The sequence below is a fragment of the Triticum aestivum genome, chromosome 6B (assembly GCF_018294505.1).
Source record: "Triticum aestivum cultivar Chinese Spring chromosome 6B, IWGSC CS RefSeq v2.1, whole genome shotgun sequence".
Taxonomy (NCBI): domain Eukaryota; kingdom Viridiplantae; phylum Streptophyta; class Magnoliopsida; order Poales; family Poaceae; genus Triticum; species Triticum aestivum.
Window position 1 is genome coordinate 125,752,529 of NC_057810.1, and position 26,830 is coordinate 125,779,358.

The 26,830-nt window shown below is 44.5% G+C and overlaps 1 protein-coding gene across 2 annotated transcripts; it reads right to left on the minus strand.

Moving 5' to 3' along the window:
• Nucleotides 1–325: 325 nt before the first annotated feature.
• On the minus strand, nt 326–5,375 carry LOC123136098 (titin homolog). 2 transcript variants are annotated; one of them, XM_044555382.1, is made up of 6 exons: nt 5,007–5,375; nt 4,739–4,820; nt 3,682–3,816; nt 3,405–3,580; nt 3,168–3,319; nt 326–3,048 (listed from the first exon to the last, which is right to left on the minus strand). In XM_044555382.1, the coding sequence occupies exons 1-6, from the start codon at nt 5,165–5,167 to the stop codon at nt 803–805; spliced, it is 2,952 nt and encodes a 983-aa protein (XP_044411317.1). In that variant the 5' UTR covers nt 5,168–5,375; the 3' UTR covers nt 326–802. The 2 variants fall into 2 exon arrangements, with proteins under 2 accessions (XP_044411317.1, XP_044411318.1); XM_044555383.1 differs by lacking the exon at nt 5,007–5,375 and having other exon boundaries at nt 4,027–4,817.
• Nucleotides 5,376–26,830: the final 21,455 nt, after the last annotated feature.

A 26,830-nucleotide genomic window follows, 5' to 3' on the forward strand; every position in this document is an offset into this window, starting at 1 on the left:
ATAGTTATGGAAAAAGTATTGATATGACATATGTATACTGTTCTTGGTAATGTAGCAATAAAATACACAGATGGTCTACTGGGGATAAACTCAAACTGGGATATTATTTTTATAGTCACACTATAGTTTGCACATACATATAGTATCCAGACAAAACACAAGGAAAAACTGAAAACAGACAAACATAACCTCCAGAAAAGACAACAACATACGTTTGCACCACAACAAAAGTCATGATGTACACTCTAACAAGGTATATATATATTATACATATATAAGTCATGTTTGTACAGACAAAATTGTTTCCTAGGCTAAATTAGACAAATGAATGAATGCCTCCGCATATATATATATTACATCAGATTTACACTGCAATCTCGGCTACCACCTCTATTCCTTCTCGGTTTCCCCTAGGTTAAATTAGACAAACAGATTTTGCCTCCATGAACAACATCAAATTTACAGAACAACTCTGGATTACATCTCTCAGCTTCCTAGGCTTAAATTAGACAACAGCTTTTCAAGCCTACATCAATCTACACAGCATCCACCATGGTTCCCATCTCTATTTCCTTCTCCATGCGAGCAATCAAGCGCCTTCGAGCATACAAAACTTGGCGGCAAACATTCTGCCGCAGCTTGCTTTCATCTCTATTCCTCCCTGGAGCTCACAACCGCAATTCACATGGTATCATAACTTAATCACTGTTCACTTTCCACAATAACACAACATCTCTAGTTCTCTACAGGCAAACCATTGTCTTTAATAGCAGTACCAATGGGTCTTTACAGAACAAGTAACTTAAACATCGATCTTCTGTTTCTTCCAGGACGGTGGGGCGACGATCAAACTTGGAAGCTGCGGCCTCCTCGAAGCATCTCCAGCACATCTATCAGCCGGAGCAGGAGGCTGTCCAGCAGCCTCCTGGATCCTTCTCTTCTGTCCGACCAAGTTTGGGACCCTTGTCATATTTACATCTTTAGGTCCGCTGCCGACATGGTGGCCATGATTGGCGTTTAGAGCTGCCTGGAAAGATGGCTTCTCCAGCCTACCATCTTTGGCAGTTCTACTCAAGCTATGATCCACATGCATTCGCAGTGGCTTGCTGTCTTCATTCCTTGAAGGATCTGTATGCCTCAGAACAGAGTCTGGGGTGCTTATTGTTGGGTGTTTCCTCGCCAGAGCACTAGCAGGAGTTGGAGCTGGAGCTGTACTGGGCCTTCTTTCGCCGCCGACTGAAGGGCGAGTATGCCTCGGAACAGAGTCTTGGGCGCTTATTATCTGTGATTTCTTCACCGGGGTTCTAGCTCGAGCTGGAGATCCAGTGGGCCTCACTACCACAACTGAAGGGCGTGCATGCCTCACAACAGAGTTTGGGGCGCTTATTATCTTCTGTTTCTTCACCAGGGTTCTATCTTGAGCTGGAGATCTAGTGCGCTTAACTCCTCCAACTGAAGGGTGTGCTTGCCTCTGAACAGAGTCTAGGGTGCTTAATGCCTGCTGTTTCTTCATCGGGTTTGGAGTTATAGTTGGAGCTGAAGTGGGTCCATTTAGGACTCCCCTTGGAGAGAAGGCATGCGAAACAGGGCCATCTGGGGTGCTTATTTTCTGCTGTTTCTTCACCAGAGTTGGAGTCGGAGTTACAGTTGGAGCTGTAGTGTTTCTTAGGCCTCTCCTTGAATATGTATACTTCAGAACAGGCATTGGGAAGCTTATAATCTGCTGTTTCTCCACCGGAGCAGGCTTCGGGGAGTTTACTGTCTGCTGTTTCTCCGCCGGAGCAGGCTTCAGGGAGCTTGCTGTCTGCTGTTTCTCCGCCAGAGCAGGCTTCGGGGAGCTTGCTGTCTGCTGTTTCTCCGCCGGAGCAGGCTTCGGGGAGCTGGCTGTCTGCTGTTTCTCCGCCAGAGCAGGCTTCGGGGAGCTTGCTGTCTGCTGTTTCTCCGCCGGAGCAGGCTTTGGGGAGCTTGTTGTCTGCTGTTTCTCCGCCAGAGCAGGCTTCGGGGAGCTTGCTGTCTGCTGTTTCTCTGCCGGAGCAGGCTTCAGGGAGCTTGCTGTCTGCTCTTTCTTCACCAAAGCAGGCTTCAGGGAGCTTGCTGTTTGCTCTTTCTTCACCAAAGCAGGCTTCAGGGAGCTTGCTGTCTGCTCTTTCTTCACCAAAGCAGGCTTCAGGGAGCTTACTGTCTGCTCTTTCTCCACTGGAGCAGGCTTCAGGGAGCTTGCTGTTTGCTCTTTCTTAATCAAAGCAGGCTTCAGGGAGCTTAACGTCTGCTCTTTCTTCACCAAAGCAGGCTTCACGGAGCTTACTGTCTGCTCTTTCTTCACCGAAGCAGGCTTCGGGGAGCTTGCTGTCTGCTGGTTCTCCGCCGGAGCAGGCTTCAGAGAGCTTGCTGTCTGCTCTTTCTTCACCAAAGCAGGCTTCAGGGAGCTTACTGTCTGTTCTTTCTTCACCAAAGCAGGCTTCAGGGAGCTTACTGTCTGTTCTTTCTTCACCAAAGCAGGCTTCAAGGAGCTTACTGTCTGCTCTTTCTCCACCGGAGCAGGCTTCAGGGAGCTTACTGTCTGCTGTTTCTCCACCGGAGCAGGCTTCGGGAAGCTTACTGTCTGATGTTCCTCCAATGGAGCAGGCTTCAGGAAGCTTACTGTCTGCCGTTCCTCCACCAGAGCTGGCTTCAGGGAGCTTACTGTCTGCTGTTCCTCCAATGGAGCAGGCTTTGGGGACCTTACTGTCTGATGTTCCTCCACCGGAGCAGGCTTCTGGGAGCTTACTATCTGCTGTTTTGCCAATGGAGCTGGCTTCAGGAAGCTTACAGCCTGCTGTTCCTCCACTGGAGCTGGCTTCAGTAAGCTTAGTGTCTGCTGTTTTGCCACCGGAGCTGGCTTTGGCAAGCTTAATGTCTGCTGTTTTGCCACCAGAGCTGGCTTCGGGAATCTTACTGCCTGCTGTTTCTCCACCGGAGCTGGAGCTGGAGCTTGAATGGGCCCGATAGCAGGACCTGCGGGGCGTTGGTTTCTTTCATTAAAGACCTGTTTCATTTGCTGGATAGCAGCTGCAAATATAACTAGCCATCAGATGAGAAGGAAAATTGATGATACTGAAAGGTAAATGACTGTCTCGATGGACGCAGAAGAAAACTAACTCAATGAATTCGTCATACAAGCACTGTACCTTGCAACTGCTTTGGAGCAACATCGAATTGATGCCACCATACTTTTCCTTGTTCAGAAGGGAGTGTAACATCATGAAACTTGGCGGCAATATGGAGAGCTCCAGCAGCTATGTAGTGTGGTTTAAATTGCACTACCAAAGTAGTCCGAAGCCTGTACAGTTGGATGACCAGGTCAGGAATAACAAGGTTGCCAAATTGTGGAGAAACATATGACAGGGTAACCCCAGATAACTTACGTATCATTTATGAGATTTATTGCAGCTTGTTTCACTTCCTTCTGGGAGATCCCCAGATTCTTGAGAGCGAGATTTAGTGGCTCATAAGGATGCTGTATATTGAAATCAAACCTGATGGTTGAAAGCAATAGTGCCTCCCCCATCAAAATTAGGTCCTTCCGCTTCTCAAGGACCTCCTATTTTTAGTTCAGAAAAGTTGAGCAATATGGAACAGAAACATCACAAGAAACAGGACAGCTGCCAGCAATAGTAGTACAAAGCGAGAAGTTCGCGGTACCTTCTGTTTGATTCTGCGAGCAGCATCAGGTTTTCTCTTATACATTGTTTCATGTGCCACAGTAACAACACGTCCTAATTGGCAAGGAGTGTCTTCAATCTTCGAAGCAAGAAAGATGCAAGCAGTTGCAACAGTCTGGAAGGACGAAAGAGTTAGTAGCTAACCTTTTAAATGGCAAGTGCATAATTACAAAACGGTATGAAGTTGTGTTGCTGCATTATATATAGGCCACTCAGCCTTGAACAAAATTCCTTTTTCAGGAAGACAACCAACAACAGCAAGAAGAACAGGACTTGATATTACTGGGAGGAAAGTAAATAGCAGCGAAAAAAAAATAGTACTTACTGTCTAGAGTATTATTAGAAAGTGCCTCTTCAAGTTCGTAAAGTTGCTCCAACAGAACCAGAACCACACCTTTCGTCCGTGCAATTTTAGGTGCTCCCGATAAAATTACATAAAGCTATCATACCTCACTTCAAGACCCCTTACTTAAAGGACCCAGCGTGAAACATCTCAACTCTACGTTTGATCCAAAACCCATGTTAGAATTTTGTCTGCCGTGACCAGGCTAGGTGCGCTGAAAACGCGCAGACACGTTACACAACCCTCGACTACCCCAAAATGTGTACTAAACAGAAAACGACAACATTTTCAAGATCCTACACAGGTAATAGAAACCGTTAGTCTGGACGGACTTGCTACGCGGGTAAGAGGAACATTTCAAAATCCTACACAGGTAAGAGAAACCGTTAGTTTGGACACAGTTGCTACGCAGGTAAGAGAAACAGTCAGTCCACACCCAGTGCTACAAAGGTAAGAGAAAATGTTAGTTCTGACACAGTGACAGTAAAAATGGCAAGTGTTGACATTTTACCCCCAGGAGCACGGACAGACCCTGACGGAGCCCAAAAGCTTGTGTTAGGAGAACAATTGCTCAATTTCGGGCATGAATTCGACACACACGGAGCGCGCCAAACTGGTTAGTCAGTCACGGAATTTTCAAGGTCGTGTGTGCTGAAACGATTTGCCATTGTTGGGTCCCATGAACAGGGGGTACCTGCCACTCGTTCTTGAGCAGGGACTGGTGGAGATAGAAGCGGTGGCACAGCACGATGCCCGTCGCGATTGTGATGTCGGGCCTGCAGCAACAACAAACAACATCAGCGTCAAAAGACTGCAGATTTCATCGGGGGCCAGGCCCGGAGCCGAGCGGACGCAGCCCGCGGCCGCGGATTCGCGAGACCTAGGGCACGGATCGGGCGACCCCGAGCGAAATTCGGCCGCGGGCCGGAGGAAACGGAGGAGGGGGTGAGGAGGGCGCTTACACCCCGAGCCTGCGGCCGACGTCGCGGATGTAGCTGGAGTAGATGGACCGGAGATGGGCCTCCCTGGCGGCGGGCATGCCGTCCTTCCTCGACGGCGACCCTTGCTCGATCTCCTCCTTGCTGAGGTACCACGACCGCCCCCGCTCGCCCCCCTCCGCCATGGACCCGCCGCCCGGCCGAGCCGCGGGCCGCGAGGAGGAGGAGGAGGGGACGGGGAGACCGGGGGTGGACTCGGAGCGGCGACTTGGGGCCGGATGGCGTGGCGGCGCGGGTTTGGTGCGGGTCGGGGGAGGGGAGGGTGGGTGTGGGGATCGAGGAGGTAAAGGAAACGGAACGCGACGCGACGCGAGGCTCGCGTGGGCGCTCGGCAGGTTTCGTCGCGGCCAAGCCGATGCTGCGTGGGGTCCAGCCGGAGCACCGCGACTTTTTTGAGTCGGTTCCGCGTCGGAGGCTCTGTGATCAGATCGCGAGGCACGCCAGCCGTTGGTTCTGCCCCTGGGGGTTTAAAACGTGGGGAGGGTGGGACGGGACGGGGGAGAGGGGCTCCTGTCCGGAGACGGCAGGCTCGATATAGATGGGAACATGAGATGTGATGTGATGGGCCCGGCTGCGCTTCCTTCTGTTTGAGGATGAACTTTCCTCTTTTAGCCCTGAAAAAAAACATTGCTTCCTCTTTCAAAAGAAGTTCAGTTCTCACTCCTCTAATTTTTTTTTTAGAAAACACGCGATTACTAAACAACAAGGGGGAATTGCATGATCCTGTTAGAGAATTCGAATTGCGCGATTTTCTTTAGCAGGATCATGCGGTTCTTCTTGTTATTGAGTGGGTCTCGTGTTTGCTGAGTTTTTTTCCGGAGGAATGAGAAATTTTTTTTTTCTCCAGAGGGAGGAAATAGTAAGCGATTCCTCGGTCGAAAGTAAATCACAACCGGCTCGTCACATCTCATGTTCCAATCTATATCCAGCTCGCGGTCGCCCAGACCTCTCCCCCGTCCATCTATCCCCTCCCCTTCCACGTTTTAAACCCCAAACCCCCAAAACCACAACCACCGTCCGACGCACCTCACAATCGATTACAAAGTGACAGAGACTGTGACGCGCGACCGACTCAAAAAGTCGTGGCTCTCCACGTAAGCCCCGCGCGTCATGGGCCTGTCCGCGACGAAACTCGCCCACGCGAACCGTGCTATTGCCTCTCGTTTTGTATCTTCTTTACCTCCTCGATCTGCACACCCTCAGCCCTCGAACCAACATTTCACGTGCCTCGTGATTGATTACGAAGCGACATACACAATTTTCATCTTCGTGGATGCTCCCTCCCCCCCCCCCAGCTTATGGAGAAGAGGGGATGTGGTGTCGCCGCCTTGATTGTGTGGCCGATTGAGGGCACATGTGAGATTTGTGATGAGGTAGGTCCATGTTTGGGTTGAGATATGGCTCATATTTGCCAGATATGCACCTTGCTCACTAGTGAATCTCTCATATGGCCATAATATCTAGGAAATGACGGGGAGGTGGTGTGTCGCCTCAATTGTTTGGACAATAAACAGGGGATACCTACCACTTCGTTCCTGGCGTGGGACTGGTGGAGGTAGAAGCGGTGGCAGAGCACTATTCTCGCCATGCTTGTGATCTGGATCCTACAACGACAACAACAGGAAAATATTGCAACTTTTGTAAGGGCACACTCGAAACCGAGAAAATGCAATTCGCTCCCCCGAATTCCTAAAATCTAGGGCACGGATCGGGCTACTCTAAGCGAAATTAGCGTGGGAAAGAAGAGGTGCTTACAGCTTGAGCCCGAGGTCGACGTCGTGAATGAAGCTACAATATGTTATCCAAAGTTGGGCCTCCTTGACAACGCCCAAGCCGTTTCGCCTGGACGATGACCCACTCTCGATCTCCTTACTCGTCGTTATCCAAAGGTGGGTCGGGCAGATGCCTCATTCTTGACAGATCTGGACCTTACTCACCGGTGAATCTCCCCTATGGCCATCAAATGTAGGAAATAATGGGGAGGTGGTGTCGCCGCCTTGACTATATGGCCGACTGAGGGCATGGTTGAGATTCAATGGCAAGGAAGGTCTATATTGGTAGGGATATGGCCCATCCTCACCAGATTTGGACCTTGCTCACCGATGAATCTCCCCTATGGCCATCAGATCTGGGAAATAATAGGGAGGTGGTGTCTCCGCCTTGACTGTGTGGTCGATCGAGGGCATGGCTGAGATTCGGCACTAAGGAAGGTCCATCTTTGGGCAGGGATATGGCTCATCCTTGCTAGATCTGGACCTTGCTCACCGGTGAATCTCCCCTATGTCCATCAGATCTGGGGAAAATAGGGGGAAGGTAGCAAGCGTGGACATGGGTAGCTCCCTTTCCTGGCCGATGCGCCTGGTATGACAATGACATGGGGGCTTGTGAGGAGGAGGGAGTTTGTGAGAAAAAGGCTTGGTGAAGAGACAATGAGGAGGAGGAGGGGGAGGAGGAGGAGGAGGCGGCGTGTGTGCAAAGTTGGGAACACTAGGTTTTCTATATGGTGGCGAGTGAGGTTTGAAGAAATTTATAGGGAGTCCTAAGCAATGTGAGCCGTTGGATCTACCCGACCATTCGACAAAAACTAAAATTATTGGGGTGTTAAATGATAATTGTATTTGTTTCCTTGTGTACCATGGAGGAATGTGTGGTGAGTGCTAGAGGTCTTCCATGGCATGGTTCAAAGAGTGTCGTATACGTGTATGCCTACATTTTTCTTTGACAAAGACAACTCACGCGTTGCTTACAAGTCTCCTAATTCACTTTAATTTTACTATATCCTAGTCACACTGCTCTTTTTAGAAGGATCCGGTTACTTTTAAGTCGTTTCTCCTTTTTCTGTTAGGAAGAAAAGAAAGTGTGATGATGTAGGACATGAGTAAGTGGGAAAGCAGTCATGCCAGCTAAAATAGCCTTTAGTGACATCCAATCCCTTCAATTTTTGTCACGCTCCTTCAAAAAGTGTATCATGACCATCTATTCAAAAAAAATACATAGAGCTTCAACATTTTCTCATTCATCACTTGGTATATTTTGCGAGACTTACCCATTTGAACGGTAACTGATTAAAGTCCTAAAACAGATAAAGGACTAGCCTAAGCCTCAAAACACTAAAGACAAATTTTCCTCGATCATTCTTTACAAATTCTCCCACCTTTTCGCATCAATTCACCAATTGCTTTGTTAATGAGCTCACCTGTGAAATTCATGATTCTCACATGGGTGTTGTTGGGGATATTTCCCAGCACTATAACCCATCCTGGAGGGAAATGGCCCGACCTAGAGCACACTAGCTCATGGGTCACTTTGACCCGCCGGATCAATGCAGATGACAAGCCTCGAAGACTAGTGTGCGGCTTGATGGAGGCCGGCTCAAAGGAGGAGTTTGATGGGCCGACTTGACGAAGGACCAAGGGTGAAGATTCTCTTTACTTTGGAGACAAGTAGAAAACAGAGTAAGACACGGGTTGTAGTATGACTCGGAATCTATTGTAAACCTAGGGACTCGACCTATTATATAAAGGGGAGCCCCTAGGGAAAAAAGACTGAAGTTACAATCAATCAATAGCTAGGTTAGCTATTCCGCATCCTTGTAATCGAGATTTCCAGCAATAACAATCAAGTAGGAAGTAGGTCTTTACTTCCACCATGAGGGGTCGAACCTAGGTAAACTTGTGTCCTTCGTTCCCGATCAACCCCTCTCAAGCGACCACCTAGTTGCGATGGCCTCCAAACTTAGTCCTTTCACGAGGACACCTGTCGTGATAAAACCACGACAGTTGGTGCCCACCTTGGGGCGAACACATGATGGTATTGAGTTCTTGGAGGGCCCTCTCCCAAGGATAGAGGGATATGTGATCGACTGGATGACGAAGAGTCGCTGAGGCAAGCTCTACATTGATGATTCAGATTGGGGCCCCGAGGCTGACCCGATCAAGTATGGGTACCGGGTCCCCTTTCACAAGATCCACATCTTCATCGGCGTACTCGGTGAATCTGGTCCCGAGTCGGACATCTCCTCAGCATCATCGAGTCAGCTCGCCATGCCAGACCTGGCCGGGTTCAAGCCGGACGGGCTCATGCTTTCGTTGGTTTCACTCATGGAGTGGATCTGGTGGGTAATTCCGCATTTGGCGGCGACACGCTCGTCTACTCCTATGGTGAGTCCTCGGCGGGCGATACCGAGTCGACCCTTCCACTTTTTGACGATAAGCTTGGGTGCTATTTGTTGGGTTTCGTAGTAATTTCAAAAATTTTCCTACGCACACGCAAGATCATGTGATGCATAGCAACGAGGGGAGAGTGTTGTCTACGTACCCAACGCAGACCGACTGCGGAAGCGATGACACAACGTAGAGGAAGTAGTCGTACGTCTTCACGATCCAACCGATCAAGCACCGAAACTACGGCACCTCCGAGTTCGAGCACACGTTCAGCTCGATGACGATCCCCGGACTCCGATCCAGCAAAGTGTCGGGGAAGAGTTCCGTCAGCACGATGGCGTGGTGACGATCTTGATGAACTACAGCAGCAGGGCTTCGCCTAAACTCCGCTACAGTATTATCGAGGAATATGGTGGCAGGGGGCACCGCACACGGCTAAGGAATCGATCACGTGGATCAACTTGTGTCAACTTGTGTGTCTAGAGGTGCCCCCCGCCCCCGTATATAAAGGAGGGAGGGAGGAGGAGGCCGGCCTAGGGAGGAGGCGCGCCATAGGGGAGTCCTACTCCCACCTGGAGTAGGATTCCCCCTTTCCTAGTCCAACTAGGGATCCTTCCATGTAGTAGGAGTAGGAGACTAGGAAGGGGAAGAGAGAAGGGAAGGAAGGAGGGGGTGCGGCCCCTCCCCCTAGTCCAATTCGGACTAGGCCTTGGGGGGGCGCGCGGCCTGCCCTAGGCAGCCCCTCTCTCTTTCCCGCAGGGCCCAATAAGGCCCAATACTTCTCCCCGGCGAATTCCCGTAACTCTCCGGTACTCCGATAAATACCCGAATGACTCGGAACCTTTCCGAACTCCGAATATAGTCGTCCAATATATCGATCTTTACGTCTCGACCATTTCGAGACTCCTCGTCATGTCCCCGATCTCATCCGGGACTCCGAACTCCTTCGGTACATCAAAACTCATAAACTCATAATATAACTGTCATCGAAACCTTAAGCGTGCGGACCCTACGGGTTCGAGAACAATGTAGACATGACCGAGACACGTCTCCGGTCAATAACCAATAGCGGGACCTGGATGCCCATATTGGCTCCTACATATTCTACGAAGATCTTTATCGGTCAGACCGCATAACAACATACGTTGTTCCCTTTGTCATCGGTATGTTACTTGCCAGAGATTCGATCGTCGGTATCCAATACCTAGTTTAATCTCGTTACTGGCAAGTCTCTTTACTCGTTCTGTAATACATCATCTCACAACTAACATCTTAGTTGCAGTGCTTGCAAGGCTTATATGATGTGCATTACCGAGAGGGCCCAGAGATACCTCTCCGACAATCGGAGTGACAAATCCTAATCTCGAAATACGCCAACCCAACATCTACCTTTGGAGACACCTGTAATGCTCCTTTATAATCACCCAGTTACATTGTGACGTTTGGTAGCACCCAAAGTGTTCCTCCGGCAAACGGGAGTTGCATAATCTCATAGTCATAGGAACATGTATAAGTCATGAAGAAAGCAATAGCAACATACTAAATGATCGGGTGCTAAGCTAATGGAATGGGTCATGTCAATCAGATCATTCAACTAATGATGTGACCTCGTTAATCAAATAACAACTCATTGTTCATGGTCAGGAAACATAACCATCTTTGATTAACGAGCTAGTCAAGTAGAGGCATACTAGTGACACTTTATTTGTCTATGTATTCACACATGTATTATGTTTCCGGTTAATACAATTCTAGCATGAATAATAAACATTTATCATGATTATAAGGAAATAAATAATAACTTTATTATTGCCTCTAGGGCATATTTCCTTCAGTCTCCCACTTGCACTAGAGTCAATAATCTAGTTCACATCGCCATGTGATTTAACAGCAATAGTTTACATCACCATGTGATTAACACACATAGTTCACATCGCTATGTGACCAACACCCAAAGGGTTTACTAGATTCAGTAATCTAGTTCACATCGCTATGTGATTAACACCCAAGGAGTACTAAGGTGTGATCATGTTTTGCTTGTGAGAGAATCTTAGTCAACGGGTCTGCCACATTCAGATCCACATGTATTTTGCAAATTTCTATGTCAACAATGCTCTGCATGGAGCTACTCTAGCTAATTGCTCCCACTTTCAGTATGTATCTAGACCGAGACTTAGAGTCATCTAGATTAGTGTCAAACTTGCATCGGCGTAACCCTTTACGACGAACCTTTTTCCACTTCCATAATCGAGAAACATATCCTTATTTCACTAAGGATAATTTTGACCGCTGTCCAGTGATCTACTCCTAGATCACTATTGTACTCCCTTGCCAAACTCAGTGGTAGGGCATACAATAGATCTGGTATACAGCATGGCATACTTTATAGAACCTATGACTGAGGCATAGGGAATGACTTTCATTCTCTTTCTATTTTCTGTCGTGGTCGGGCTTTGAGTCTTACTCAACTTCACACCTTGTAACACAGGCAAGAACTCTTTCTTTGACTGTTTCATTTTGAACTACTTCAAAATCTTGTCAAGGTATGTACTCATTGGAAAAACTTATCAAGCGTCTTGATCTATCTCTATAAATCTTGATACTCAATATGTAAGCAGCTTTACCGAAGTCTTTATTTGAAAAACTCCTTTCAAACACTCCTTTATGCTTTACAGAATAATTCTACATTATTTCCGATCAACAATATGTCATTCACATATACTTTATCAAAAATGCTGTAGTGCTCCCACTCACTTTCTTGTAAATACAGGCTTCACCGCAAGTCTGTATAAAACTATATGCTTTGATCAATTCATCAAAGCGTATATTCCAACTCCGAGATTCTTGCACCAGTCCATAGATGGATCGCTGGAGCTTGCACATTTTGTTAGTACCTTTCGGATTGACAAAACCTTCTGTTGCATCATATACAACTCTTCTTTAATAAATCCATTAAGGAATGCAGTTTTGTTTATCCATTTGCCAGATTTCATAAAATGCGGCAATTACTAACATGATTCAGACAGACTCAAGCATAGATACGAGTGAGAAGCTCTCATCGTAGTCAACACCTTGAACTTGTCGAAAAACCTTTTGCGACAATTCTAGCTTTGTAGATAGTAACACTACTATCAGCGTCCGTCTTCCTCTTGAAGATCCATTTATTCTCAATTGCTTGCCGATCATCGGGCAAGTCAACCAAAGTCCAAACTTTGTTCTCATACATGGATCCCATCTCAGATTTCATGGCTTCAAGCCACTTTGCGGAATCTGGGCTCACCATCGCTTCTTCATAGTTCGTAGGTTCATCATGATCTAGTAGCATGACTTCCAGAAAAAGATTATCATACCACACTGGCGCGGATCTTACTCTGGTTGATCTACGAGGTTCAGTAGTATCTTGTTCTGAAGTTTCATGATCATCATCATTAGCTTCCTCACTAACTGGTGTATGTGTCACAGAAACAGTTTTCTATGATGTACTACTTTCCAATAAGGGAGCAGGTACAGTTACCTCGTCAAGTTCTACTTTCCTCCCACTCACTTCTTTCGAGAGAAACTCCTTCTCCAGAAAGTTTCCGAATTTAGCAACAAAAGTCTTGCCTTTCGGATCTGTGATAGAAGGTGTATCCAATAGTTTCCTTTGGATATCCTATGAAGACGCACTTCTCCGATTTGAGTTTGAGCTTATCAGGATGAAACTTTTTCATATAAGCATCGCAACCCCAAATTTAAGAAACGACAGCTTAGGTTTCTTGCCAAACCATAGTTCACACGGTGTCGTCTCAACGGATTTAGATGGTGCCCTATTTAACGTGAATGCAGCTGTCTCTAATGCATAACCCCAAAACGATAGTGGTAGATCGGTAAGACACATCATAGATCGCACCATATCTAATAAAGTACGGTTATGACGTTCGGACACACCATTACATTGTGGTGTTCTAGGTGGCATGAGTAGTGAAACTATTTCACATTGTTTTTAACTGAAGGCCAAACTCGTAACTCAAATACTCTTCTCTACGATCAGATCGTAGAAACTTTATTTTCTTGTTACGATGATTTTTCACTTCACTCTGAAATTCTTTGAACTTTTCAAATGTTTCAGACTTATGTTTCATCAAGTAGATATACTCATATCTGCTCAAATCATCTGTGAAGATCAGAAAATAATGATATCTGTCGCGAGCCTCAATATTCATCGGACCACATACATCAGTATGTATGATTTTCAACAAATCTATTGCTCGCTCCATTGTTCCGAAGAACAGAGTCTTAGTCATCTTGCCCATGAGGCATGGTTCGCAAGCATCAACTGATTCATAATCAAGTGATTCCAAAAGCCCATCAGTATGGAGTTTCTTCATGCGCTTTACACCAATATGACCTAAACGGCAGTGCTACAAACAAGTTGCACTTATCATTATTAACTTTGCATCTTTTGGTTTCAAGATTATGTGTATCATTATGATCGAGATCCAACGAGCTATTTTCATTGGGTGTGTAACCATATAAGGTTTCATTCATGTAAACAGAACAACAATTTATTCTCTTACTTAAATGAATAACCGTATTACAATAAACATGATCAAATCATATTCATGCTCAACGCCAACACCAAATAACACTTATTCAGGTTCAACACTAATCCCGAAAGTATAGGGAGTGTGCGACGATGATCATATCAATCTTGGAACCACTTCCAACATACATCGTCACTTCACCCTTAACTAGTCTCTGTTTATTCTGCAACTCCCGTTTTGAGTTACTAATCTTAGCAACTGAACTAGTATCAAATACTGAGGGGTTGCTATAAACACTAGTAAAGTACACATCAATAACATGTATATCAAATATACTTATGTTCACTTTGCCATCCTTCTTTTCCGCCAATCACTTGGGGTAGATCCGCTTCCAGTGACCAGTCCCTTTGCAGTAGAAGCTCTTAGTCTCAGGCTTAGGACCAGACTTGGGCTTCTTCACTTGAGCAGCAACTTGCTTGCTGTTCTTCTTGAAGTTCCCCTTCTTCCCTTTGCCCTTTTCTTGAAACTAGTGGTCTTGTCAATCATCAACACTTGATGCTCTTTCTTGATTTCTACCTTCGTCGATTTCAATATCACGAAGAGCTCGGGAATCGTTTTCGTCATCCCTTGCATACTATAGTTCATCATGAAGTTCAGTAACTTAGTGATGGTGACTAGAGAATTCTGTCAATCACTATCTTATCTGGAAGATTAACTCCCACTTGATTCAAGCAATTGAAGTACCCAGACAATCTGAGCACATGCTCACTAGTTGAGCGATTCTCCTCCATCTTTTAGCTATAGAACTTGTTGGAGACTTCATATCTCTCAACTCGGGTATTTGCTTGAAATATTAACTTCAATTACTGGAACATCTCATATGGTCCATGATGTTCAAAACATCTTTGAAGTCCCGATTCTAAGCCGTTAAGCATGGTGCACTTAAACTATCAAGTAGTCATCATATTGAGCTAGCCAAACGTTCATAACGTCTGCATCTGCTCCTGCAATAGGTCCGTCACCTAGCGGTGCATCAAGGACATAATTCTTCTGTGCAGCAATGAGGATAAACCTCAGATCGCGGATCAAATCCGCATCATTGCTACTAACATTTTTCAACACAATTTTCTCTAGGAACATATCAAAATAAACATATGAAAGCAACAACGCAAGCTATTGATTTTACAACATAATTTGCAAAATACTATCAGGACTAAGTTCATGATAAATTTAAGTTCAATTAATCATATTACTTAAGAACTCCCACTTAGACAGACATCCCTCTAATCCTCTAAGTGATCACGTGATCCAAATCAACTAAACCATGTCCGATCATCACGTGAGATGGAGTAGTTTTCAATGGTGAACATCGTTATGTTGATCATATCTACTATATGATTCACGCTCGACCTTTCGGTCTCCGTGTTCCGAGGCCATATCTGCATATGCTAGGCTCGTCAAGTTTAACCTGAGTATTCTGCGTGTGCAAAAACTGGCTTGCACCCGTTGTAGATGGACGTAGAGCTTATCACACCCGATCATCACGTGGTGTCTGGGCACGACGAACTTTGGCAACGGTGCATACTCAGGGAGAACACTTCTTGATAATTTAGTGAGAGATCATCTTATAATGCTACCGTCAATCAAAGCAAGATAAGATGCATAAAAAGATAAACATCACATGCAATCAATATAAGTGATATGATATGGCCATCATCATCTTGTGCTTGTGATCTCCATCTCCGAAGCACCGTCATGATCACCATCGTCACCGGCGCGACACCTTGATCTCCATCGTAGCATCGTTGTCGTCTCGCCAATCTTATGCTTCCACGACTATCACTACCGTTTTGTAATAAAGTAAAGCATTACATCGCGATTGCATTGCATACAATAAAGCGACAACCATATGGCTCCTGCCAGTTGCCGATAACTTGTTTACAAAACATGATCATCTCATACAATAAAATTCAGCATCATGCCTTGACCATATCACATCACAACATGCCCTGCAAAAACAAGTTAGACGTCCTCTACTTTGTTGTTGCATGTTTTACGTGGCTGCTACGGGCTTAAGTAAGAACCAATCTCACCTACGCATCAAAACCACAACGATAGTTTGTCAAATAGACTCCGTTTTAACCTTCGCAAGGACCGGGCGTAGCCATACTTGGTTCAACTAAAGTTGGAGAGGCAGTCGCCCGCAAGCCATCTCTGTGCAAAGCACGTCGAGGGAATCGGTCTCGCGTAAGCGTACGCGTAAGGTTGGTCCGGGTCGTCTCGTCCAACAATACCGCCGAACCAAAGTATGACATGCTGGTAGGCAGTATGACTTGTATCGTCCACAACTTACTTGTGTTCTACTCGTGCATATAACATCAACATCATTAACCTAGGGCTCTGATACCACTGTTGGGTTTCGTAGTAATTTCAAAAATTTTCCTACGCACACGTAAGATCATGTGATGCATAGCAACGAGGGGAGAGTGTTGTCTACGTACCCAACGTAGACCGACTGCGGAAGCGATGACACAACGTAGAGGAAGTAGTCGTACGTCTTCACGATCCAACCGATCAAGCACCGAAACTACGGCACCTCCGAGTTCGAGCACACGTTCAGCTCGATGACGATCCCCGGACTCCGATCCAGCAAAGTGTCGGGGAAGAGTTCCGTCAGCACGACGGCGTGGTGACGATCTTGATGAACTACAGCAGCAGGGCTTCGCCTAAACTCCGCTACAGTATTATCGAGGAATATGGTGGCAGGGGGCACCGCACACGGCTAAGGAATCGATCACGTGGATCAACTTGTGTCAACTTGTGTGTCTAGAGGTGCCCCCCCGCCCCCGTATATAAAGGAGGGAGGGAGGAGGAGGCCGGCCTAGGGAGGAGGCGCGCCATAGGGGAGTCCTACTCCCACCGGGAGTAGGATTCCCCCTTTCCTAGTCCAACTAGGGATCCTTCCATGTAGTAGGAGTAGGAGACTAGGAAGGGGAAGAGAGAAGGGAAGGAAGGAGGGGGTGCGGCCCCTCCCCCTAGTCCAATTCGGACTAGGCCTTGGGGGGGCGCGCGGCCTGCCCTAGGCAGCCCCTCTCTCTTTCCCGCAGGGCCCAATAAGGCCCAATACTTCTCCCCGGCGAATTCCCGTAACTCTCCGGTACTCCGATAAATACCCGAATGACTCGGAACCTTTCCGAACTCCGAATATAGTCGTCCAATATATCGATCTTTACGTCTCGACCATTTCGAGACTCCTCGTCATGTCCCCGATCTCATCCGGGACTCCGAACTCCTTCGGTACATCAAAACTCATAAACTCATAATATAACTGTCATCGAAACCTTAAGCGTGCGGACCCTACGGGTTCGAGAACAATGTAGACATGACCGAGACACGTCTCCGGTCAATAACCAATAGCGGGACCTGGATGCCCATATTGGCTCCTACATATTCTACGAAGATCTTTATCGGTCAGACCGCATAACAACATACGTTGTTCCCTTTGTCATCGGTATGTTACTTGCCAGAGATTCGATCGTCGGTATCCAATACCTAGTTTAATCTCGTTACTGGCAAGTCTCTTTACTCGTTCTGTAATACATCATCTCACAACTAACATCTTAGTTGCAGTGCTTGCAAGGCTTATGTGATGTGCATTACCGAGAGGGCCCAGAGATACCTCTCCGACAATCGGAGTGACAAATCCTAATCTCGAAATACGCCAACCCAACATCTACCTTTGGAGACACCTGTAATGCTCCTTTATAATCACCCAGTTACGTTGTGACGTTTGGTAGCACCCAAAGTGTTCCTCCGGCAAACGGGAGTTGCATAATCTCATAGTCATAGGAACATGTATAAGTCATGAAGAAAGCAATAGCAACATACTAAACGATCGGGTGCTAAGCTAATGGAATGGGTCATGTCAATCAGATCATTCAACTAATGATGTGACCTCGTTAATCAAATAACAACTCATTGTTCATGGTCAGGAAACATAACCATCTTTGATTAACGAGCTAGTCAAGTAGAGGCATACTAGTGACACTTTATTTGTCTATGTATTCACACATGTATTATGTTTCCGGTTAATACAATTCTAGCATGAATAATAAACATTTATCATGATTATAAGGAAATAAATAATAACTTTATTATTGCCTCTAGGGCATATTTCCTTCACTATTCTGATGATGAGATCGGTTTGGAGGCCTCCGAGCCGCCATGGTGCGCAGCGGTATACATGGCGGGAAACGAGAGTAAAAACTTGGTTGGTACATGGGCGGCTCAAAACTCTACCGCTGTTGGGACCGTGATAGGTACTGACACCTCAACGCCGGCCCCTGATGCCGCCAGCTCAGGCCTGACACCGGTCCATGCCCTGGTGGAAATTATGACCACATTGGGGACCCTACTAGCCTCTCCAGTGACCACAGAGAATTAGTTTGAATGGAACGATGAAGTGGCAAAATTTCGTGAGCAAATGGCCAAGGTTCAGGAAGATATCAACACCGAGAACGTATGCATGGCTGAGTTCAAGCTCATATTCTCAGGGAAACTGAGCGCCTGCAGGCGGAGTCACTGCACCTCAATTTTTGCCAACACAGATCAAACGCAGTACACCAGAGGAGGCAGAGTCGCCTGCCATTTGGTTACGCGGGCACGCATTTGTTTGATACACCACCAGGTGCAACCATCCCAGGGGCAGAGACGCATACGCCAGACGGGGTACCTGTCATACCCCAATTGACGCAGGTTGTGCCCCCCCCCCCAACATGGCCCTGTTGCAGCCACGTCCGGCTCATCAACACGCACCGACTCAACCGTGCCCGGCAGAGCCAGCTCGTTTCCAAACCCCGATGGGACATTACTGAAACATGGTGGATAGCATGGAGGTTGAAGCCAAGAACGCAGGCGAGATGCTGAAGATTGCGGTCACCCAATGATACGTCCATTTTGCATCATGTTTGCCTACTGTTATTTATATTGTTTTTATGTATAATAATATTTTTTGGAGTAATTCTAATATCATTTCTCATAATATGCAAGGCTCACACAAAGAGGGAGAATACAGGCAGCTGGAATTCTGGACATGAAAAAGCTACGTCAGGCTACCTATTTTGCACAACTCCAAATGAGATGAAACTTCACGAGGATTTTTTATGGAATAAATAAGAATTATTGTAGCAAATAACTACTAGAGGGGGGCCACCAGGTGGGCACAACCCACCTGGGCATGCCTTGGTGGGTTGTGCCCTCCTCGGCCCACCTTCAGTGCCCATCTTCTGGTATATAAGTCATTTTGACCTAGAAAAAATAGGATATGACTTTCAGGACGAAACGCCACCGTCTCGAGGCGGAACTTGGGCAGGAGCACTTTTGCCCTCCCGGAGGGGGAAATCATCGTCATCATCATCACCAACAACTCTCCCATCTTGGGGAGGGCAATCTCCATCAACATCTTCAACAACACCATCTCCTCTCAAACCCTAGTTCATCTCTTGTGTTCAATCTTTGTACCGGAACTACAGATTGGTACTTATGGGTGACTAGTAGTGTTGGTTACATCTTGTAGTTGATTACTATATGGTTTATTCGGTGGGAGATTATATGTTCAGATCCATTATGCTATTTAATACCCCTCTGATCTTGAGCATGATTATCATTTGTGAGTAGTTACTTTTGTTCTTGAGGTCACGGGAGAAATCTTGTTGCAAGTAATCATGTGGACTTGACATGTGTTTGATATTTTGATGATATGTATGTTGTGATTCCCTTAGTGGTGTCATGTGAACGTCGACTACATGACACTTCACCATATTTGGGCCTAAGGGAATGCATTGTGGAGTAGTTATTATATGATGGGTTGTGAGAGTGACAGAAGCTTAAACCCTAGTTTATGCACTATTACGTAAGGGACTGATTTGGATCCAAAAGTTTAATGCTATGGTTAGATTTATTCTTAATACTTTTCTCATAGTTGCGGATGCTTGCGAGGGGGTTAATCATAGGGATTTTTATTTCTGTGCCCTTGGTTCCTTAGTTCTACTCATTCATCCCCACACTCTTAACTTTTGCTCACTTTTCCCCACTCTCTTGCTCGAAACCCTCAGAACTAGTCACAGTGGACGTTGTCGTCGGGTAAATGGCTTGACCGTTAACTCTGATGAGTGGGGTCGCGTAGAGCCGAGTACACATTTTGACCATTATGTGCTAACGAGTGGGGACGCGAATCTGACACTCGCTGTAACCTGAATTAGACTGAGTCGCTTCCGCGCCGCCGTTGTGCCGCCTCCGCCGCATCTACCCTCTCTCCCCATCTAGGATTAGGAAGCGATGTCAGGGGAGCACCCTGCTACCTCTTGATCTTGCATTAGTTTTCCCTTGAAGAGAAAAGGGTGATGCAGCAAAGTAGCGTAAGTTTTTCCCTCAGTTTTGAGAACCAATGTATCAATCTAGTAGGAGACAACACACAAGTCACTGAATACCTGCACAAACAATCAACAACTTGCACCCAATGCGATAAAGGGGTTGTCAATCCCTTCACGATCACTTGCAAAAGTGAGATCTGATAAGATAGATAAACGTTAAAGTAAATATTTTTGGTATATAGATTGGAAAGTAAAGATTGCAAAATAGTAGATCTAAAACTAGCAAGATGTAAACGAGATTCAATATAATGGAAAAGAGACCCGGGGGCCATAGGTTTCACTAGTGGCTTCTCTCAAGATAGCAAATATTACGGTGGTTGAACAAATTACTGCGAGCAATTGATAGAAAATCACATTGTTATGATGATATCTAAGGCAATGATCATGAACATAGGTGATACGTCTCCAACGTATCTATAATTTATGAAACATTCATGCTATATTATTATATGTTTTGAATGATTATGGGCTTTATTATACACTTTTATATTACTTTTGGGACTAACCTATTAACCGGAGGCCCAGCCCATATTGCTGTTTTATTGCTTGTTTCAGTATTTCAAAGAAAAGGAATATCAAACGGAGTCCAAACGGAATGAAACCTTCGGCATCGTGATTTTTTGGAAGAATATCATCCTGGAGGCTTGGAGATCAAGTCAGAAGATCCTCGAGGAGCCCAGGAGATAGGGGGCGCCCCCCCCACAAGGCGCGGCCCCCTGTCTCGTGGACCCCTTGAGCACCTCCTGACCGACTTCTTTCGCCTATATAAGCCTACGTACCCTAAAACCATCAAATATCAAGATAGATCGGGAGTTCCGCCGCCGCAAGCCTCTGTAGCCACCAAAAACCTCTCGGGAGCCCTTCCCGGCACCCTGCCGGAGGGGGATCCTTCACCGGTGGCCATCTTCATCATCCCGGCACTCTCCATGACGAGGAGGGAGTAGTTCACCCTCGAGGCTGAGGGTATGTACTAGTAGCTATGTGTTTGATCTCTCTCTCTCTCATGTTCTCTCTCGTGTTCCCTCTATGGCACGATCTTGATGTATCCCGAGCTTTGCTATTGTAGTTGGATTTTATGATGTTTCCCCCCCTCTACTCTCTTGTGATGAATTGAGTTTTCCCCTTTGAAGTTATCTTATCGAATTGAGTCTTTTATGAGAACACTTGATGTATGTCTTGTCGTGCTTATCTGTGGTGACAATGGGATATCATGTGCCTCTTGATGTATGTTTTGGTGACCAACTTGCGGGTTCCGCCCATGAACCTATGCATAGGGGTTGGCACATGTTCTTGACTCTCCGGTAGAAACTTTGGGGCACTCTTTGAAGTACTTTGTGTTGGTTGAATAGATGGATCTGAGATTGTGTGATGCATATCGTATAATCATGCCCACAGATACTTGAGGTGACAATGGAGTATCTAGGTGACATTAGGGTTTTGGTTGATTTGTGTCTTAAGGTGTTATTCTAGCACGAACTCTTGAATAGATTGATCCGAAAGAATAACTTTGAGGTGGTTTCGTACCCTACCATAACCTCTTCGTTCGTTCTCTGCTATTAGTGTCTTTGCAGTGACTCTTTGTTGCATGTTGAGGGATTGTTATATGATCTATCTATGTTATTATTGTTGAGAGAACTTGCACTAGTGAAAGTATGAACCCTAGGCCTTGTTTCCTATCATTGCAATACCGTTTACGCTTACTTTTATCATTAGTTACCTTGCTGTTTTTATCATTTCAGATTACAAAAACCTATATCTACTATCTATTTTGCACTTGTATCACCATCTCTTCGCCGAACTAGTGCACCTATACAATTTACCATTGTATTGGGTGTGTTGGGAACACAAGAGACTCTTTGTTATTTGGTTGCAGGGTTGTTTGAGAGAGACCATCTTCATCCTACACCTCCTACGGATTGATAAACCTTAGGTCATCCACTTGAGGGAAATTTGCTACTGTCCTACAAACCTGTGCACTTGCAGGCCCAACAACGTCTACAAGAAGAAGGTTGTGTAGTAGACATCAAGCTCTTTTCTGGCGCCGTTGCCGGGGAGGTGAGTGCTTGAAGGTATATCTTTAGATCTTGCAATCGAATCTTTTTGTTTCTTGTTTTATCACTAGTTTAGTTTATAAAAGAAAACTACAAAAAATGGAGTTGAGTTTATCCCATACGCTTCGTCTTTTTAATATCTTTCGTGAGAATGATGGAAAGGAAAATTGTGCTCAAGTGCTAGAAGAAGAATTACATAGAATGCTTGGCATGAAATATGTGAATGATGAGCATGATTGCAATGTTGTTAGTATGAATTCCTTGAATATCCATGATGCTAATGTTATGCAAAGCCACAAGCTTGGGGAAGCTATGTTTGATGAATACGATATTTTTTGTCCCCAAAGTTTTGATGAGAATATTTACTATGATGATAGCATGCCTCCTATTTATGATGATTATATTGATGAAGGTGGGTTTGGAAGAGTGTCAACTTTAGGTAGTATTGATCCCACTATTTTGGAGGATATTGAATCTTATTGTGATGAACATGAAAGTGGATTTGGAAGAGTGTCAACTTTATTTAGTGATGAGTCCACTATTTCGGAAGAGGCCCCAATTGATTATGAGAACAAAGTTGCTATCTATGATGATTATTGTTATGACTCGTATGCTATTAAGAATAATGATAACCATGAAACTTGTCATCATGATTTTAGTTTTCAATTGGATTATGCCTCACATGATAGTTATTTTGTTGAGTTTGCTCCCACTAATATTCATGAGAAGAAATTTGCTTATGTGGAGAGTAGTTAATTTTCTATGCTAGTAGTTCATGAAAAAAATGCTTTAGGTGCTGGTTATATTGTTGAATTCATTCATGATGCTACTGAAAATTATTATGAGGGAGGAACATATGCTTGTAGGAGTTGCAATAATGTCAAGTTTCCTCTCTATGTGCTTCAATTTTTGAACTTATGCTTGTTTTACCTTCCTATGCTAGTTGATCATTGTTCCCATAAGTTGTTTGCTCACAAAATCCCTATGCATAGGAAGTGGGTTAGACTTAAATGTGCTAGTCATATTCTTCATGATGCTCCCGTTATGTTTCAATTCTTATCTTTTATGTGAGCATCATTGCCATCATCATGCCTAGCTAGAAAGGCATTAAAGAAAAGCGCTTGTTGGGAGACAACCCAATATTTACCTTTACTGTTTTTGTGTCTCCACATGATTATGCTACTGTATTAATCATGTTTTATATCTTTTGTTTCAATAAAGTGCCAAGTAGGACCTTTGGGAAGACTTGGGTGAAGTCTTTATGATCTTGCTGTAAGAAACAGAAACTTTAGTGCTCATGAGAATAGCTGCCATTTTTACAGAAGAGTGATTTTAGGTTGATTCTTTTTGAAGATGATTAATAGACAAATTCCTCAGGTCCAGCAATTTATTTCATAATTTTTGGGGTTCCAGAAGTATACGTTTGATACAGATTACTACAGACTGTTCTGTTTTTGACAGATTCTATTTTCATTGTGTTGTTTGCTTATTTTGATGCATCTATGGCTAGTATTAAGTGGTATGAACAATAGAGAAGTTGGAATACAGTAGGTATTACACCAATATGAATAAAGAAGTTCATTACAGTACCTTAAAGTGGTTTTTTCTTATACTAACGGAGCTTACGAGTTTTGATTTTGAGTTTTGTGTGGTTGAAGTTTTCAAGTTTTGGGTAAAGATTCGATGGACTATGGAATAAGAATTGGAAAGAGCCTAAGCTTGGGGATTCACAAGGCACTCGAAGGTAATATTCAAGGACAACCAAGAGCCTAAGCTTGGGGATGCCCCAGAAGGCATCCCCTCTTTCGTCCTTGTTCATCGGTAACTTTACTTGGAGCTATATTTTTATTCACCACATGATATGTGTTTTGCTTGGAGCGTCATTTTATTTTGCTAGTTTTTGCTTGCAGTTAGTTAGAATAATGTTTTGCATCTTTAGTTTCAATAAAAAAGTCAAGGATAGCCTTTGCCATGCTTATTTTGCTAGTATACATGTTGCTGTTTGAAAACAGAAAGTTTACCGCTGTTGCAAAAATTCCCTAGAAAAGTCAGAGAATGGTATAACGTTGAATCTTTTTGCATATTAAGATCTGATAAATTTATTACAGTGGGAATTTTCTCTTATAATTTTTGGAGTTAGGGAAGTATTGATACTCTTGCATTCTTTACAGACTGTACTGTTTTGGCAGATTGCTGTTATGTTTGCATTGTTTGCATATGTTTGCTTGTTTAATGATTCTATTTGAGGATAGGAGTATTAAATATGCAGAGGCATTTAGTATGCAATGTTGAATAATAATTTAAGTGATTTGTTACAGCATAAAATGATAAGGTTTTGCATTGGTTTATACTAACCTATCTCACGAGTTCTTGTTGAGTTTGTTGTGGATGAAGCTTTTGATAAAAAGAGAAACCATGATATGAGAGGAATTAAGGAGACACAAAAGCTCAAGCTTGGGGATGCCCAAGGCACCCCAAGATAATATTCCAAGAAGTCTCAAGCATCTAAGCTTGGGGATGCCCCGGTAGGCATCCCACCTTTCTTCTTCAACAACTATCGGTTAGTATCGGTTAAGCCTAAGTTTTTGCTTCTTCACATTACTTGTGCTATCCTTGATATGTCATTTTATTTTGTTTTGCTTGCTGCTTGAATACAATACCAAGATCTGAATTTATTTAATGAGAGAGAGTCTTCATATAGTTGCATAATTATTTAGATACTCATTGATCTTCACTTATATATTTTTGGAGTAGTTTTTCATTTACTCTTGTGCTTCACTTATATCCTATGAGTAAATTGTTGAATGAGTTGATTGTCATAAATCTGAAATTATATATGTTTCATTTGCTTGTCCCATGGGGAGTAATGACTTCACATCTAAGAAGTAGAGGTTGTAAATTTATTGACGGTTAGTAAGCATTGTATTAGTCATTTGAACAATTCATGAAAGAATATTGAAGGAAGAGAGATTTCACATATAAATATATTATTCATAGACATCTTTTATAACTGTGAGCACTCATTAAGTATGACATGCTAAAGAGTTGATGTTGGACAAGGAAGACAACGTAATGGATTATGTTTTCTCACATCTCAGTTAAAGTGTATTGTCATGGATCATTCAAACATGTTGAGCTTGCCTTTCCCCCTCATGCTAGCCAAAAATTCCTAGCACCAAGTAGAGATACTACTTGTGCTTCCAAATATCCTTAAACCCAGTTTTTGCCATGAGAGTCCACCATACCTACCTATGGATTGAGTAAGATCCTTCAAGTAAGTTGTCATCGGTGCAACCAATAAAAATTGCTCTCTAAATATGCATGGCTTATTAGTGTGGAGAAAATAAGCTTTGTATGAACTTGTTATGGAAGCAATAAAAGCGACGGTCTGCATAATAAAGGTCCATATACAAGGGGCAATATAAAGTGACATTCTTTCGCATTAAGATTTTGTGTATCCAACCCTAAAAGCGCATGACAACCTCTGCTTCCCTCTGCGAAGGGCCTATCTTTTACTTTATGCAAGAGTCAAGGTGATCTTCACCTTTCCCTTTTTCATTTATCCTTTGTAATTGAAGATTCGGTGAAAACTAGTCGACCTTTCATCACAAATTGAAGCAGAGGCTGTTAGTTGAAAATCCATTTGCAGATCCTGTTGTTGAGGTAGAACCAGCTTCACCAATAGCATAGACTCTATCAGTCGAAGAGATCAGCAGGTACGAGGATAACAGAGACAGAGATAAAGGCTTCGTCAGCAGAGACGAGAGCGGGGCCCTTTTGAAAATCAGAAATAAAAGGGGCGATCAACGAATTGACCAGGTGTAAGCAGAGGGAACTGGAGCAGAGCAATATGTAGCATACTTTTCCGTTCGAGACCCGTATCTAGACCCTTGTGATCGATAGCCGGACCCATGCTGACGGCACCGAAATCCTGCCCCTCCCGCGGAACTAGTACCACCAATAGATAGGCCCGTCCCTTCTTGGGCAACCCTGAAAGTATCTTCTTGTACGGACTAAAACAAGACAAACTACTCGCGGGACCCACTTAAGATCTCTTTCTTTAGTTTTCTGCTTTATTCCTTTCTTAGAAAAAAGTCGCTTCCCTTATTAGTAGCGCTAGTATCTTTTCATAATGATGACTTTTTTTCAGAGCTTCCTAGATTTTTAGAAGCTGAGGCATTGCCGGCTGGGGGGAAATTTGATCGAAACTAATAACAACTAGTCACGATTAGGGACAAAGCTCAGCTAGTATACGTAATGTGTTCAAGGCGCATTTCCTCCAACAACTAGACTAAAGAAAATAAGGGCGGAAGGATTTACTTAAACGTTGTTGCATGAGCGGCTTCTAAATGAGTGGTTGATGATTCACTTTCTGATTATTACCCGCTAGCTATTGAAGCGGCAGTGTGACGTCGGCCCACTGCGGAATGGGTGCCACCTAACTATGATTCGGTGAAGGTTCCACCTTCCTGATATATATATCCAATTGGATGTACGTTAGCATGAACTATTATTGTTGACATCACCCAAAGGTGAATACGTTTGGAGGCAACATTATAAGCCCCAATCTTTCTCTGTGTCTGATTAAAACTTCATAACCACAAGTATTGCATGAGTGTT

What these genes read in the sequence shown, in the direction of transcription:
- LOC123136098 (XM_044555382.1), bottom strand. Translation starts at nt 5,167, where the DNA reads ATGGCGGAGGGGGGCGAGCGGGGGCGGTCGTGGTACCTCAGCAAGGAG. An exon ending in TGCTCAAGAACGAGTGGCAG is followed by an intron (nt 3,817 to 4,738) that starts GTACCCCCTGTT and finishes TCGTCCTTCCAG; the next exon opens with ACTGTTGCAACTGCTTGCAT. An exon ending in CTCGCAGAATCAAACAGAAG is followed by an intron (nt 3,581 to 3,681) that starts GTACCGCGAACT and finishes AACTAAAAATAG; the next exon opens with GAGGTCCTTGAGAAGCGGAA.